Raw genomic sequence first — 17891 nt, forward strand, 5'->3', positions numbered from 1 at the left:
TGTTTTATGGTTGTAACTCTTTTTATTTGTTTTAGAATTGTAGGTTTTATTGTAACCCACTCTGGGACCTTGTGGTGAAGGGTGGGTAGATATGAGACAGAGGCCCCACCTGCACTATACGTTTGAAGCAGTATTATCCCACTTTAAACAGTTATGGCTTCCCCCAAAGCACCCTGGGAACTGTAGTTTGCAAGGGATGCTGAGAGTTGTGAGGAGAGCCCTATTCCCTTCACAGAGCTACAATGCTAGAGTGGTTTAACAATCAAACCCTCTTCCCAAGGAACTCTAGGAACTGTAGTTTTGTAAGGGGGTCTCCTAACAACTCATATCTCCCTGTTGTTTCTCATTATAATAATAATAATAATAATTTAATTTATGTGTCGCCTATCTGGCCAATGGCCACTCTAGGTGACGTACAAATCAGTTGCCCCGTTTGGGCTATTGAGTCATCATAATTCAGCACCTGAGTTCACTACTGTGGTTTATACATTTCAGAGAAAGTGCTCAGACCTTCAAAATTTATTTATTACATTTTTATCCCACCTTTCCTGCAAGGTGGTGTACATAATTCTTCCTTCCCTGTTTGATCCTCACAACCACCCAGTGAGGTAGATTAGGCAGAGGGGGAGTGCCTGGCCCAAGGTCACCTAGCGAGCTTCATGGCTGAGTGGGGATTCAAACCTGGGTCTCCCAGGGCATAGTCCAACCCCCTAACCATTACACCACACTGACTCTCCAGTTTATTAGATATAAACATCTGTCAGAAATTAGGGATAAACATCTGACAGTTCCTTTCCCCCCCAGAATTTGAAGCAAGACAGCCTCCCCATCCTGACAGTATTGAACAGAAACCAGAGGCTGTACATGAAGAGAGACAGGAGCCTGTATTTACTTTTCAGGTAAAAAGAATTCACCCAAGAGAACCTGGAAATGTTTGTTTTTTGTTAAGATGCTAGTATAAAATTTCCATCAAAGATAAAGGTGACTCGGTGTGAGGGTGGACATGAGGAAAGGTGATGGGATGGAGAAAGTGAATGGGCAGACGTTTGTGTTCCCCTCTTGTAATACAGCTTGGGGGTCATCCAGTGAATCTGATTGGCACGAGATTCAGGACAGCAAGAGGAAGTATTGCTTCACATAGTGCCTTGTTAAACTGTGGAACTTACTGCCTCAAGATATGTTGCTGGTTGCTGGCTCTGATGGTTTTAAAGTGGGATTAGACAAATTCATGAAGGAGAGATTGACCAACAGCAATTAGCCACAATGAGTCTATAAATGGGGGCGGGAGGGGAACCTGGCCCACAGACGTAATTAGGCCCAGCAGGAGTCTTAATTTGGCTTGTGAGACCAGTTTCTCCAAACCACACCCACCATATATGATATCACGTGTGGGAGAGATGAAAATGTGGCTGCTAAGGAACAATCGGGAGCTTAAGTTGAACTCTCCATTGTTCTTGTTGTGCGGGGCTTACTGACAGCACTGATCAGACTGGGCCTGCCAGTCTACAGAGTGAAAAATGTCCATTTGCAGGTGCATTTTGAATCCACACGGTACCTGCAAACAGACTTAAAGGGGGCTAGCTGTAACTGCCAATCTACCGCAGGCACACTTTCAGCACCAGTCAGCTGATTGGCTCTGAGAGCAAGCCCCACCCTCCATCAGATGGCCTGCAGAGTTTGGAAGGGGTAAGGTTCTAGTTCTCCTCCCCTGATAGAGTTCCTCCATCTTCAGAGGCGCTATGTCACTGAATAACTAGCTCCAGGAGGACAGATGACAGAGGATGGCCGTTTCCCTCGTGTCCTGCCTCTGGACTTCTTATAAGGAAGGGGATGCTAGACTTGATGGATTGTTGGTCTGGTGTTGCAGGGTTCTTCTTGATATATTCCTTTTCAGATCTCGTTTTGGAGCTCCCAAAGTATCTGCATCTAATACTAAGCAGCAGGCTGTCCTTTGCACTGCCCTATTTTCCACTCCACCTGCCAGCTTCCTCCTTACAAATAGGCAGGAAAAATGCATGAAATTTTATTCTCTGTGTTCTTATATATTTGAGTAAACTCTTCTTGATCAAAAGGTTAAAAGAAGCAGACAGACAGAGCGGTAATGATGGTAATTTAGTCCTGACGTTTATGTTTGTTCATATCATTTGAATCTCTACCATTGTGAATGCAGGCAGAGACTAAAGATCCTTTCACAGTGGAACGACAAGAGGGGAGTGTGCTCTGTTGCTCAGGTCCTGCATGCAGGTTCCCTATAGGCGTCTTGTTGGCCGCTGTGAGCACAGGATGCTGGACTAGATGTATACCACTTTAATGGCCATGGAGGATCCTGGGAACTGTAGTTTGGTAAGGATGGTGGGAATTGTAAGTCATCACTAGGGAAGTCAGAGAATTCTCGGGGAAACAGGAATGGAAATTGCCGACGTTCGCTTATCAGTCTGGCACATATGGATCAGTATTTGCTGTTGTTGTTGCTTTTAGTCTGCAAATGATACATAATTGATTATTTTTTCCCATTTGCATTGTGTTTCCTTGGCACTGAAATTAACAGGGTAGAATAATGTAACAGTGTCATTTATGTGATTAAGTAAATTACGTAAATTACATAATTTCACCATAGCTGACAGTGAGACATTTGTTTTGGTGGAAGACAGACTGCGGTGGAATGGAAACAGTGCTGCATGGGATGGATACAGGGCAGAACAAAAAACTATGATGGGGTGAAAGTTGTATACCGTGAGTCAGGATGTGCCTTGGCAAGAGTGAGGCTGAAGAGGGACAGGACCCCTGACTCTAAAGATGTTTTCAAAATGTGCTACTACGTTTTTGCTTTTTGCGGGGTGGGATTCTTTTTTTTTTACATTGCATTGTAGTTTTATTGTATATTGCATTGTAGTGTATTACACTGAGTTTCTCAATTTCATTATTTGTTATATATGCATATTGTACTATTTTGTAAACCGTTTAGAAACTATCTTAGTATTAAGTGGTATAAAAATATGTGAAATAAATAAAACATAACAGCACTAAACAAATCAGGGTTCAGTAGCTGTAGATTAAGAAGTACCGGTGACTGAAGTTTTGGTAAGTAACACAGTTTTCACCAGACATCTAAACTTAAATTAAATGTGAGGGTTATTTTTACATTTTAATCCCTTCCTTCCTTCATGGACATCAGGTTGGTGTATTTGTTTCTTCCCACCTGGCACATAAGAAGCCGCCTTACCCTGAGTCAGACTACCTGTCCATCTAGTGCAGTATTGTCTGCCCTGACTGGCAGCAGCTATCCAGGATTTCAGGCTAAGGACATTCTCAGCCCTACCTGGATATGCCTGGAACTGAACTTGGGACCTTCTGCATACAAAGCAGACACTCTAGCACTGAGCTATGACCCTTCCCAAATTTATAATTAATTGACAATATTTGATTGGTCAGTTGACTGGCATGCAAACCCTGGATGCAAAGCAGATGCTCTACCATCGAGATACGGCCCTTTCCATGTTGTTTTGTCCACACTTGTAAGGTTGGTTATTCATCGAGCGAACTTCATGACTGGGGGGGAGGCTGAATCTGGATTTCTCCAATCCATTTTCATCACTCCATCCACTGCACCTGACTGTTTCCAGGATATGTACTGAGTTTGGATTTCTTTTTTGGGATCAGCTTATTTAAACTTTTTTCCCTTTGCAGTCATGTCAGAATATTTATATCATTAACTTTGATTTTAAGCAGGTTCCCGTGGATGCTGAAACTTTGCCAGTTTTGAGTGGGGATCAGATCAAAGCAGCAACTGATGAATCAGTTCCTCCAAAGACCCCTTCTTTCCTTTCCCTACCAACAACACCTGAGCTACCTGACTTAAAAACCTGTAAGTTGGAAAACAGCTTGCCATCTTTAATTTGAATGGAATTTTTTCAAGGAAAAAAAATTAAACCAGCCAAGATTCAGCAAAGAGAGCTAGCTGGTAAGCTATTCTTCGCGTTCAAGTGCTGAGTGTGCAATAGCCTTTTATCAGAGTGGCATCTGTGCACATTTACAGAAACCCACTTCACTGGGAAATTGTCCAAAGCCAGAGTGTAGTTTGTAGGCATTTGGAGGAGTTTGGGACAATGGTGTCATTCAGTAGTTTTGGCCACATTTGTGCCAGATGATGATGATGTGATTTAAATTTGTAGATTTATGTACCACCCTTTGTTAAGAGACCCCAGGGTAGTTCACAAAATAGAACATAGCAAACGATATATGGCAACACTTAGCATAATATTTATACAATATAAAAAATTAAAGCAATTATAAGAAGAAGAAATACATAATAAAATACAAAGCCTCACAACATAAGCTATTACTTATCTCAGGTACAACGGAAAAACAAATTACATATATAATAGCAACAACCTAAGAAATAAGTATCATACCACTTTTAAAAATATCATTTCACTTTAAACAGTCTTGGCTTCCCCCAAAGAATCCTGGGAACTGTAGTTTGTTAAGGGTCCTGTGAGTTGTTAGGAGACTCCTATTCCCTCAAAGAGCTACAGTTCCCAGAGTTCCCTGGGAAGAGGGATTGATGGTTAAACCAGTCTGGGAATGGTAGATATGAGAGAAGAACAGGGGTCTCTTAACAACTGTTGGGACCCTTAACAAGCTACAGTTCCCTGGATGTTTGGGGGGAAGCCATGGCTGTTTAAAATGGTATAAATATATAGTGCAGATGTGGCAGACTATAGACAATGATCTTATAGGGGTGGGTTTCTTGAGATAAGAACATGTATTATTTCACTTTCTTCAAAATTTGGTAAGCAAGCTCTGCTAATTTGAGGGCCTGTCTGTGCATTTTACTGAGTGATGCCCTGGCTATGATGTGTGAACAGAAACGATAGTACCATATCAGAATGAATCCTTTACTGAAAGCCAATTTTTTTTGTCCAGGTTCTCCAAGAGAATTCTTAGAACATTACATATTTCCCGAGCTTCTACCAGGAATGGCAGAACTGTTGCATCAGGCTAAAAAGGAAAAATGTTTTGAGGTCAGTTTTTGAGTGATTAGTTTGTTTTCAGAAATGTAATGGTCTATTTCAGACAGTGATACCTAGCCTACTTACCAGTAGTTCTCAAGGCATCTTACGATATATACCAGCAGCCCAGTGACTTGCCAGATGTTGTTGGACTACAACTCCCATCATCCCTAACCATTGACCATGTGGGCTGGGGCTGATGGGAGCTAGAGTCCAAATCTGAAAGGCACCAGGTTGGGGAAGATTGTTATATGGGGTGGCAATAATAAATGACGCCTCGATGTTCAAAAGTAGCAATGCCTTAGAGTACCAGACAAATGTCAGGGAAAGGCCATCCCCATCCTCTTCTGCAAGTGAGTTTCTCCAGAGGAATCTAGAGAGTCACTGCCTATAACAGAATGCTGGACTAGATGGATCTTTATTTGTTTAGTCAGTAGGTTTATATTCTGCCTTTCGATCCTATAATCCCCAAGATGGCTTACAATAATAATACACACAGAGAACACACACAGCCCTAAACTAGACATAGGGAACCTTTGGCCATCCAGGTGTTGCTGAACTGCAACGTCCATTACCCCTGGCTATGCTAGCTGGGGCTTATGGGAGTTGTAGTTCAATGACACGTGTCCTAAACTCACACAGTCCCTGCAGCTCTTTGTCCCATGGTCGATGGATATAGGCTGCTCTGCAATCCCAGGGAAATTGCTTTATGGAGCTAAGTATTCTTTCTGGCAGGGAAAGGAGGAAGCAAGCTCTCTATAGCTGCTTTTTCTCTGACCAACTGATGGAGTCAGTTCGGTCTTCCACTTGCCATGATGTTCTTTTTGGGAGGCAGGAGGAGCAGCCTCCCAGTGGCCTTTGGTGCCCTGGTTAATGGCAGAGGCCAGAGTTTGTGTCCCTTCTGCAATCATCATGGAGGACCAGGGTATCAATGGCTACTAACCCTGATGACTGTGTTCTCCCTCCACGGTTGGAGACAGTGTGCTGAAAACTGCAGGGGGGGAGAGTGCTGTTGCTCTTAGGTCCTGCTTGTGGGCTTCCCATAGGCATTTGGTTGGCCTTTGTGAGAACAGAAGGCTAGACTAGATGGACCACTGGCCTGATCCTGCAAGGCTCTTCTGATGTTCTTAGTTTCATGACCTTGGATATCTGGGCCCTGAAGGTCAGAAGCTGAGCTTCTGCTCCCTCCCCTTAAGCGTGCACGGAAGTGCCCCAGCATGAGTAAGGGTTGAAGGTTAATATTTTATTTAGCTTGGCTGTGGGCCAGTTCAGTATTTTGAGCACATGCAACTGTAGCACACGCCTCATTAATGTGTTGAAATTGCTGATCCCCCACAGGTTTAATGATGGGCTTTAGAGAAGCTAACCTTTTAAAGACTTCATTTCTATTGTGTTTATTCTTTGCTGTCTGACTGGCTTATCATAGTTAAGATGTAGCAGCTATTAATGGTAAGCTAATTTCCATCCCCTTTTAAAAAAACATGTGTGCACACACACCGCCACAAAACATTCTTTTTAAACAAGAATAACCAGAGTATCTGGGGGCAATTTGAAATGCATTTCAAAATGACACTTGCAATTAAATAGCTGGTAATAGAAACTGAAAATCACCGTTGTCTGTGTTTTTGCAAAACTGATCTCAATTGTATTATATAATGATATAAAATGCATTTTTATTGTACGCAACTGACTTCTGCTTGTTCCTTATTTTAGTTTTATTTTAAAAAGCTCTTGCCTTTCTGTTTTTAACAACCTTTGAAGAGGCTAGCAAAAACTTCAGTATAAAATATATATGTAAAATGAACTAGTAACCATTGTTTAAAAATTGCAAAAGAAGAGCTACAAAGAGCAGAGAGAGGGGAACCACAAGATAAGATCAACAGAGCAAGCACGGTGCATAAATGCTTCAGACTGATACATTGTGCCTCACCCCAAAAGCCTTCATCATCATCATCTCATATCTTTATATAACCTGGGATCACAAGGAGTCAAGTGCAAGTCTGGAGTCAGGGGTAGGCACCATTGGGCACCTGCCAAGAGCCACACACCTACATGGGGCCAAGGATCTCCAGTGTTGTGCCCACAGGGTTCAGTGTGCCCCCCAGTATTTCCTGTCATGCACGTAAAAGTAAATATCCTAAAAAATCCAATGCACGAGAGATTGTTTGCTTTTCCTGCTCACTTCCTATCTGCACTGGCTTGGCCTTTCCTACAAGGAGCACATCCCCACAGACATGCCCACGTTTCCCTGGAAGCCATCAGGCTAGCTTGGAGGTCACAAGGAAGGGTGTGTGGCACACACAGTGCTGTCCTCTAACACCTCATTGCTGCATTCCATCCCCACCCCCAGTATCTGCTGCCTGAGGCAGCTATCTCACTGTACCCAACGGTTGGGTTGTCCCTCCACATAGATTGGCACAGGAGCATCCCTGGGAAGGTCTCAGTGAGGGCAGTTTCTCAGTGATCAGGAGGATGATAGCACGTCCCCAGGACTAAATTACTCATTCAGCAGACTGTAAAATAGAAACTGGTCAAAGTTCTAAAAAGTGCTAACCATCACTCTTAAAAGCCTAAGAAAACTGCAATGCTTTTGCTTAAATAACAGTGATGTGGCTTCCGGGCGGGCCTCTCTAGGGAGTACTCCTCACCTAAACATACTTTCTCTCAAGTCAGTCCTATTGATATTGATAGGCTAGATCTGAACAGGGCGGTTCACGACAGATGCTCTCGGAGGTCACTGATTCATAGGGTCGCCATAAGTCGCAATCGACTTGAAGGCACATCACAAAAATCTTTCAAGCGAGCATGGTTAGAATCGCAGTCTTTTATTAAATATTTTGAGGGTTAATACTACTGTTTGCAAAGAAAAGAAAATAGTGTTGTTACTTCTGATTACTTGTTTTTAATGAGGAGCAATTCATCGAGGTATTAGCATAATTTTTGCATTGCATTGTCTCCCACGGCGTAAAACAAAAGTAATAAAGAATGGGAAATAATTCTCATTGTGAAAATAGTTTCAAACACAACTGCTGTTTAACAATGCACATTGTACAGAGGTTTCCTGTGCATATCCGGATTTGCTCAGTATCTCACAGCTGGGCCTGAGGCAGGCTTAATTTCGCTCTGACTGAGAGACTCTGCTGGAGTCTGAAAAATAGATGGGGGTCGCCTAGATTTCTAGTGGGTGATTTCATGGGCCTTGCTGGAGTTGAACCCTTGAGAAAATCAGCCAGTGTGATGGAGTGTTGGACCTGGACTAAGGAGACCTGCATTCAAAAAAGAGGCTGGCTGTGCTATTTGTTACCTTGTCCATGAGAGACTTTCCTTCCCATTGATGCCAGATGTGACATAATGGGAGTCCTGTGACAGGAACTCTCAGTCATTCCATCTGTTTCCGATGTTCAGCCTGTGGGTGTTACTTATGTAGCCAAGATGGCACCAGCCATGTACAGGAGGCAGGTTTCAGCAGGCTGAGGGAAACTCCCAAGTTTTGCTGAATACTTTTTTTCCTTCTTTGAAAAAAGAAAAACCTCCATACAATTTGTATTGTTAACCAGCAGATGTGTTTGAAACAAAGAAATTGGAGTCTGGAGAGGTCCTGTGTTTCTAATTCTATGGCACCAATGTGGCTGCTAAACACATCTAGCAGCAGCCATTCCATCAGGCTACAGCAGAGGGAGAGACGGGGCAGCAGGGCCCACTCCATTGGCTCTGCTGAAGACCAGCTCCATCAAGCTCCTCCCTACCAGCTGTCAAGCTTTGGTTATCTCCCAGCAGCCACTCCATCAGGCTACAGCAGAGGGAGAGGACAACAGAGCCTATTCCATCAACTTTGTTGAAAGACCAGCTCCATCAGGCTCCTCCCTCTCTCCTGTCATCTCGCAGCAGCCTTTCCATCAGGCTACACATTTCTAGGCCATTATTATAAGTTCATTATAAGAACTTTGTAACTGTTTAGAACCTGCTCCTTTGTTTATTCTCCTTTTCCCTCCTCCCTTTTGTCATATCTTTTAGATTGTGAAAGCCTGAGGGCAGAGACTTTTTGGCTGAAGAGCAAGGGTTTTTTATTTTAAAAGAAGCTTTAAATAAGCAAATAAAATTTGGAGTTTGCTGTTGGCAAAAGAGACACTGCGGTTGGTTATTCTTAAATTGTTACTTTTGTAGGGAAGGAGCAAACTTCTGTGAAACAGCACCCCCTGAGAAATTGCCTATGAGTGCCTAGATTATTACTTTTGGCTTAAAATAGCCACAGTATTACAAGACATTGTGAGATTTTGCTCCCTGCCTACTGCATAATCCAGTGGAAAATTCTCCCACAGAAACTGTTTACAGAAGTGAACAGCATGAGAAGAGCCCCTCCAGTTCAGACCAACAGGGGCCCACCTAGTACAGCATCCTGTGTTCACAGGGGCCAGCCAGGTGCCTCTGGGAAGCCCACAAGCAGGACTGAGCGCAACAGCCCCTCCTCACTTGTGATTCCTCAGCAACTGTTATTTAGAAGCATAGTGCCCCTGACCGTGGAGGTAGAACATAGCTATAAAGGCTAGCAGCCACTGAAAGCCGTATCCTTCTTGGCAGCTGTGTGAAAAGACTGATGCCCTTTTTTACGGATGGCTTGCGGCACTGGATTTGCCCCCATTCAACTTTACTTATGAAGGTTGGAGTGCTTCCAAAGAGGGGCTGCTCTTTATCAAGGGCAAGCGATCCAGAACGCGCCCCCCCAACATTGGCAAAGGAGGAGAACTCCATGGAGCCCTCTCCTGTGAGGATTTGAACTGTCATCAAGTTAGTTGTCTAAAGGAAGAAAACTGTGGCCGCCTGGCCTGAACATGGACACCAGTTCTACTCCTGGATCTGATCAAGGGGGAAGAGCGCTTCAAGGAAGGGGCTGCGCTTCCAGACAGCCAGAATCTGCACAGAAAGAACTATATAACTGCATTATAAGAGCTGAAACTGTAAGAACCTGTGCGTAAGCTTGCCTCCCCCCTCCTCCCCCCCATTCCTTTTTCCTTGTGTGTCATGTCTCCTTTCTTTTTTATTGTAAAACTGAGGGCAGGGACTACTGATTTTGGTAAGCCACTCGGAAAGCCTTTAAGGCTAAATGCTGCAGTACAAATGGCTTAAATAAATAAGCAAGCCACCCTGACCTCATGGGTGTTGCTTTTCAGTCATGCTTGCTGATTGATCACAAACATACAAGAGAACTCTGGAGGCTTTCTTACATTAACTCGTTTAATCCCTTCAATCCAAATGGCCTGCTCTTAGAAACAGTCGTCCCAGGAGAGGATGTTCTGCTTCCATGTAATAAATATCAACTTAAGAAACGTATTTCTTTTTTCTTTATATTGGGATGGAATAAGACACAGCTCCCTATGGGAATTGCTAACCCCAAAAGCTATTTGGATGTTCCAGGAGATAAATGAAAGCCTAGCTAGGCCGTTATCCGGGAAAGTGAATCAAGAGCGTGCAGGTGACTGCATGAGTTTCTGGTCTGCGTCCTCCTCGATTGCTCCAAACAATATAAAGCTGGGGTGAGGAACCTGCGGCCCTCAGCCTGATTTCCTGTGGCCCTCAGTGTCATCTGGTTTGCCAGACACTGTGGGCCCACTCTTGCTTTCTGGACCATCCCTCTGAGAACCACTGCCTCTTCTGCTTCATGTGTGTACGTATGTGAAATCTGGGGAAATTTCACTTGTAGCATCACACCCTGCAGAATGTCATAGGGCAGTGACCTGAAGACAGGGATTTTCTGCAGTTACCCCTGTGCTGTGGAATGCCGTTCCCTTTGTGAAGCAGCAACCTTCACTTGCTTCAGATGTCTTGTAAAGACGTCCTTTGTTTTGCCCTTTTTTCCCTTGACCCATAAGACTCGACCCTGTTTTGCATGTCTGAATCCTCCGCATTTCTCTCTTATTTGCTTTTATGGGTTTTTATATTGCTGGTTTTTATTGATTTTAGTTTGCTTTTTTGTTCTTGATTTAATATATATTGCTTTTAAAAAAAAAATATTGTACACTGCTTAGAAGAGATTTTTTTGAAATATTCAGCAGTTTATAAATGCTTTTAAATAAGAGAAATATGGGGTGGCACACAAAGAAAAAAAACCCTATGCAATTCTGCAGTGTTGCAAACCAGGGATAGGGAAATGTTTTCAGCTTGAGGGCCAAATTCTCTTCTGGACTACCTTCTGGGGGGCACATACCAGTGGTGGGTGGGGCCAGAGGCTAATTTCTACACAACAGTCACTCACTCTATTCTGCATGCAAGCAGACAAGCAGAAATCATTGTTAAGGATGCATTCCAGTCAGGCAAAAGGGCAATCTGAAGCAGGGCTGGTGAAGGGCGTAGCCTGGGAAGAGGGGGTGTGGTTGGGAGTAGGTGTGGCATTGAAGTAGAGAGAGAGAGAGGCCTGAAGGGCTGCATTCTGCCCCTGGGCCTGTAGTTCCTCATCCCTGCAGCAAAACCTTTGCCCAATTTTAATTATTAAAATTAAATTATTATTATTATTTTGGCTCAGATTCCTTCTACTGCTGGCTCTAGCTTCACACCCCATCCGCTGTGACAGCAGTTGACTTTTCCTGTGGGTCAAGAGCCCTTCATAGAAAAAAGGTTCCCAGGCCCAGTAGAGATGGAGACACGAGTAAACCACCAGGAGATCATTCATTTGCTCCCACAAGAGGCAGTGATGGCAGCCAGCTTGGATAGCTTTAAAAGAGGTTTGGCCAAATTCATGGAGGGATCAGGCCAGCCGTGGCTACTCACCATGATGGCTATGTTCTATCTCCACTGTTGGAGGCACCGTGCCTCTGAATACTGGTTGCTGGAGACCACAAGAAGGAAGAGTGCTGTTGCGCTCAGGTCCTGCTTGCGGGCTTCCCATAGGCATCCGGTTGGCCACCGTGAGAACAGGATGCTGGATCTGGCGGACCACTGGCTTAATCCAGCAGTTATTATGTTCTAACTGAAGAAAGGGATGAGTCTATCTTATCTGTCTATGGGACAAATCCACCTAAATATCATCATCATCATCATTTTGTATTGAACTGTATTGTTTACTGAATTTGTGTTTGCCTTATTTATATGCTATTGTCCTTTTAGATGTGATTATATTGATAGAAACTCCTACTCTTTTTTTAATGCCATTGTCATGAACCGCTTTGAGGTCAACATGGTTGTTGGAAAAGCGGAATACAAATATGAAATTAAATCAAAATCAAATCATTATGAATACTTAATCACCTTCCAAATATGTCCCAAGGCAATGTATGAAGCAGGATAAAGTTACAAAATGAACTAAAAGAATGTGAGTTTAAAAAAATACAAAATGGATACCTACAGTATGGCAGAAACCTTTTCATCAAGCTGGGGAAGCTAGTCAGCTATTCCTTTGACATTTGTCTTATTTTTCATGCCATCTTCTATCTCGTAGAGGAAAAGAACAAGATTTATTGCCCTGGATTTCCTAACCGAATGGTTATACAAGTAAGTAACGTATGGCCTGAAATATTAAAGCAGGGGTAGCCAACACTGTGCCCTCCACTACAACTCCCATCAGCTCCAGCCGGCATGGGTGATGGTCAGGGATGATGGGAGTTCTAGTCCAACAACACCTGGAGGGCACCGTGTTGGCTACCCCTGCATTATTACGCCTGCAATGTTTGCAAAATTTTGTTTGTTTTTTCCTGTTGTCTGTTTACCGTTTTGAGATGATTGTGTTTGACTTCCTTTTCTAATGCTGTCTTTTCAACCTTCTGTTCGTGACCCAATCAGCCACAACCCAAAGCGGAAAGACGAAGCGTATGTTGAGTTCTTTGAGATCCCTTTTGTGAAAGATTGGCTAAAGGATCAGTAAGTATCACTCAGGAATCGAGCACTGTTTCCCCCCACCCTGCCCTGCCCCCCTATCCAGCAAATGACAGGATGAAGCTCAGTCAAATTGTCCCCTTTTCAATTTGCTTTATTATTCATGTGTAACAAAAACTCTCTGACTTGCATGCTAATTTGGTAGCCACCTTGTTTCAGGGCAGTTTGTCCTAGGTTAATTTGCACAGAAATTGAGAGAGAGTGCTACAAGATTCATTATTCCCAAGAAGAGGGTGTTTTATAATTGCCTACTCTTATTCTGAATTTTTTCCCCCTAATTAACAAATATTGTTTACTGAGTGCAACAGTTTGAAAACCCACCTTTTGTGTGGATTACATTGATAATGATTCCTCCAAAGTACAGACAAATGTGTTTCAGCAACAACAAACCGAGTGTCTTTTTCCACTGCATGAATGTTGTAATTATGATAGGCAAGACCTGCTTGGGGAGCCACTTTGCTGGGGAGCCACTTCACATAGACAGTTTGCCATGTGGATCAGCCACCATGTGGTCACAGGTCACACAGCTGCCTATATGGATAATGACATGTGAATCGGACCACGGCGTGTATCAGAGCTGATTCACTTCTTGTACAATTTCATACAGGGGAAAGAGTTTTCCTACAGTCCTCTTGTCTCTGCTGTTAGATCCAAAGACTTGCAGTGTGCACATCTATAGGAGATCAGTTTGTGCATGATGTTTTGCTCACACAGTTTCTCCATGGGTTATCAAAGGAATGGGATCGTACGCTCAGGAGGATCTGGAACAGTTTAATAGCATGACACAATCCTCAGAGAGACATGGTTTGTGGAGCACAGCTGGAAAAAGATACTGAATGTATGTGCTCTTCAAGAATAATCTTATATTTGTTTGTTTAAGACTCTGTGTGTGTGTGTGTGTGCGTGCGTGTGTGTGTATATCTATCTATCATCTAATCTACCTAATCTGTCTGTCTGTCTGTCTGTCTGTCTGTCTGTCTGTCTGTCTGTCTGTCTGTCTGTCTGTCTGTCTGTCTGTCTGTCTGTCTGTCTGTCTATCTATCTATCTATCTATCTATCTATCTATCTATCTATCTATCTATCTATGAACGTAATTGTGATTAACCAGAGGTTTTTATTATATTAAAACTTTTCAGCTTCTGCCTTCATCAGCTGCCAACATACAAATCATATATATATACTGCCTCCCAACAAACTTCCAAAGCAGTGTACCACAGATTTTTTTTAAAAAAAAAAATACTTATATGGTAACAATGAAAAATACATAGCGGCTTTAAAAAACAGATATTAAAAGCCTCAAGTTTCAAAATTCCATGCAGTGTACAATCTACAATGGCTTAGTCACTCTTTAGGGAAAGCCCTCTTAAAAATATATGTTTTCAATAGCTACTGAAAAGGAAAAATGCTAGGTGCTTGTCTAAGTTCAATCAGAAACTGATTTTGTAGAGCTGGACTCACAACACTAAAGACCTGGTTTCTAGTTGATGTTAGGCCCACCTCTGGGGCATATAGAACTTTCCGCCTTCCCTGTAGGTCAGTGGTGGCACATCTGCCTTGCATGCAGAAGGTCCCAGGTTCAATCCCTGGCATCTCCAGGAAGGGCTTGGAAAGGAGTCTGTCTGAAACCCTGGGGAGCTGCTGCCAGTCAGTGTAGACAATACTGACATAGACGGACCTCATGGTCTGACTCAGTCTAAGGCCACTTCCTATGTTAAGAACGTCCATTGCAATGGCAGGCGGGGGTATATGGGGCAAACGGCCTTATCGGGAGACATCTTAATCCCTGTTTCCATCTCTGTTGGCATTGTTTTTGTTTTTATATATGGAATTGTTTTTCACCGTTGATTGTTTTTAGATGGTGTATCACTGATATGTTTGCCACCCTGGGCTCCTCTAGGAGAAAGGGCTGGATATGCATTTAATAAACAAGGTGATGGCTCCCTCAGTAAACTGATACGCCATGACCAGGATGCTTCAGAAACATTGGGTGCATGGGGAGCTGTAAGAGAAGGAGTGCTGTGTAATTCTGAGCTGTGCTGGAGCCTTATCCAAATTCACCTGCCACATTGCCGGAGTGTGAAAGGAAATAGCTGACATTTCTGCATTTGTGTGGTTTCCTGTGCCATCTGCCCACGGCCAGCTGGAACATGGGCATTTGGCTAGCATTACAAGAGCCCTTCAGTTTGTTTGCATTAGGAAGTGTCTCAGAACACCCTCTCGTTTGGCTTGTTTGTCTGCTGTTGGCCCTCTGCATTCTCAAGAGGTTCTCTGGAGTTTTAGCTCCTCTGTCTGTCTGCCCATCCACCCATTCTATGTTTGCTCCTTTGTCTTTGTAATAAATTGCAGAATTGCCCATTGCTTTTGCTGTTGTTGTTGTTGTTGCAGGCAGAGGGTATCCCAAGTGTGTATGCAGAGCAACATTTCCTCCCCCTCCCATTTCTCTTGTTCATATTCTCATGGACCTAAGCCTGCTCGTCTCAGCTGCCTTTACATTTGACATCGCTGTCAGTTCTCAGCTGGCCCTATCGGGCTAATTTAGCATGGGCGACTGCCTCCTTTCTTTCCCCCACAAAGCGCTCTGCTTCCACAGGCTTTGCAATCTTTCAAGCGGCCAGCCCCGATTTGCACCGTAAGTGTTTGTTTTCGGCTCCCCCTGCTTTGTTCCCAGCTGCGTGGCTGCCTCTTCTTGGCTAGAGCTGGAGGACGGGGACGGCTTTGAAGGTTGGAGAGAATTGCTCTTCTCAATACCGAAGAAATGGGAAGGAGGCGTATGGAAAAGCAGGTGGGCTGTTTTAAACGAGACTTGTGCTTCCATGAAATGGAAGATGCTGGAGCGCTGGAAGATTCAGGACAGCCAAAAGAAAAGTCTTCTTCATCCACAGCACATAGTCTTGGGATTCGTTCCCACAAGAAGTAGCATTTTGTCTGACTGCATTGCCCAGCTGGTGCACCACTCTTGAATCACATGGATAACATTTTTGTGTTTGAACCAGAGGTCGCAAGAAACCATTTTATTGACATTCTTCTTGACCCTTAAAAAAAATGATGCCACGAGTTCTTGATGTAAATGATCCTCAATTAAGCTTATCCTCCCCCACACCCCAAGGAGTCCCTTTAGTTCAGATGGGGAACCGTTGGTTCTGCAGATCGTGCTGAACTGCAGCTCTTAGCTCCAGCAAATATGGCCAATGGCCAGGGATGATGGGAGTTGTAGTTCAGCAACATCTAGAGGGCCAAAGATTCCCCACACTTGTTTCAGTCAAAGTTCTAGTCAGAAGAACCTTAACTCAGGCGCATGGTGAAACTATGAAATTCACTCCCACAAAAGGCAGTGATAGCTACCAACTTGGATGGCTTTAAAAGAACACTGGACAAATTAATGGAGGGATAAAGCTATCTATGGCTACTAGCCACAATGGCTATGTTCTGCCTCCAGAGTCGGAGCCAATATGCCTCTGCATGCCAGGAAGAGTGCACTTGTGCTCAGGTCCTGCTTGCGGGCTTCCCACAGGCATCTGGTTGGCCACTGTGAGATGGGCCATTGGCCTGATCTAGCAGAGCTCTTACGTTCTTATTTTCAAACATTACCATAACAACAATAATAGTACTAGCCAAAGGCCATGACAAATACATTAAAAATATACACAAATACAGAAAGTAATATTTCGAACATTACATAGGTAAATTGCCATAAACTGGCTTGGAGATTCCTTTTATGACTGTTTAATGCTGCTGAATAAGTGTGAACATATTAGGCTACCCATGGTTATATTCTACCTGTGCTGCCATGATTCTCTGCCAGGGCTAGTCGAAGAGATTTTGCTGCCTGATGCAGAGCAGCAGACAGTGGCCTCCTTGCTCCGCATCTTAAGGTGAAGAGTATCCAGGGCCAGTCAAGTGATTTTGGCACCTTAGGCAAATAATCCCAAAGGCACCTTTCTTCCTTCCAGGCAGTAATAATATGATAATAATAAATTTAATAACTAACCATTTGGCTGCCCATTTAGAATACCCAGAATTGGCTGCCAGAAGTAGGGATGGGCTGATCTGTCCATTTTGTTTTCAGTTTCTCATTTTCCCAGTATTTCCCAGTCTCTCTCTCTCTCTCTCTCTCTCTCTCTCTGTGTGTGTGTGTGTGTGTAAGTTTCCCCACACCTGATCTATTGTTTCAGAAAGTGCAAATGACTGTCTTCAAATGTGAACTAAATCAAATTTCTCTCCCATCCCTAGCCTGAACCAACTGCCTCACTCTGCCTAATGGTAGGGCTGGACCTTTCATCACCAAATATCTGACCATGAGCCTGCAAAGGCAGCAGAGAAGAGATGGTGATGGGAAGGAAAAGGAAAGGCAGGTGGCAGCAGTAGAGCCCACTCTCTTTTCTGTCCTCTCCTTCATTCTTCATGTCTCTTCTCTGTCTATATTTCTCTGTCAGTTTTAGTTTTCCAACTGAACTAACAAGCTGTGCACCTGTTCCCGTTGGTGGCCACTTTGGTTACATGTTATTTTCCGCTGTTCTGCCCTGTGTCTGTTTTTTTGCACAGTTCTTTGCTGATAAATTTGTTCAGATTCAGTCCAACCTGGACATGACAGAGACGAGCTTGTATCGGAGGCAGCAGAAATAGTTGCTTGTCGCAGTTACTGTTGCTGAGTATGCTTACAGAGTCTGATCTCTCTCTCTCTCTCTCTCTCTCTCTCTCTCTCTCCCTCCCCCCCTCCCTCCCTCTCTCTCTCTCTCTCTCTCCCTCTCCCTCCCTCCCTCCCTCCCTCCCTCCCTCTCTCTCTCTCTCTCTCTCTCTCTCTCAAGCCCTTCTAGGTAAGATCCCGCCCCATATGTTACTACTTCTACACTGGAAATGACATCAGGAAGATATTCCTTCCTGCGCTTGAAGTCCGCATAAAAATCCAGACGGGCTTTCTCTCCCCCACCCCACCCCATCATTCTAGTCATCCATCCCCACTCCTCCTCCTCTGCCCTTTATCAGGAGCGATGTTGCATGCAGCAAGTGTCCTCTTGT

General features: G+C 43.8%; 1 protein-coding gene across 2 annotated transcripts in view; it reads left to right on the forward strand.

Moving 5' to 3' along the window:
• Positions 1-17891, forward strand: part of IQCK (IQ motif containing K) — a 40354-nt gene that overhangs the window by 1539 nt on the left and 20924 nt on the right. The window contains exons 2-6 of one of the 2 annotated variants that reach the window (XM_061599849.1): positions 805-899; positions 3727-3865; positions 4927-5024; positions 12442-12494; positions 12783-12860. In XM_061599849.1, coding sequence (XP_061455833.1) covers positions 805-899; positions 3727-3865; positions 4927-5024; positions 12442-12494; positions 12783-12860 — 463 coding nt within the window. The remainder of the gene's footprint in view (positions 1-804; positions 900-3726; positions 3866-4926; positions 5025-12441; positions 12495-12782; positions 12861-17891) is intronic. The other variant, XM_061599850.1, reaches the window with a different exon arrangement.

The sequence above is a fragment of the Rhineura floridana genome, chromosome 17 (assembly GCF_030035675.1).
Source record: "Rhineura floridana isolate rRhiFlo1 chromosome 17, rRhiFlo1.hap2, whole genome shotgun sequence".
NCBI lineage: Eukaryota > Metazoa > Chordata > Lepidosauria > Squamata > Rhineuridae > Rhineura > Rhineura floridana.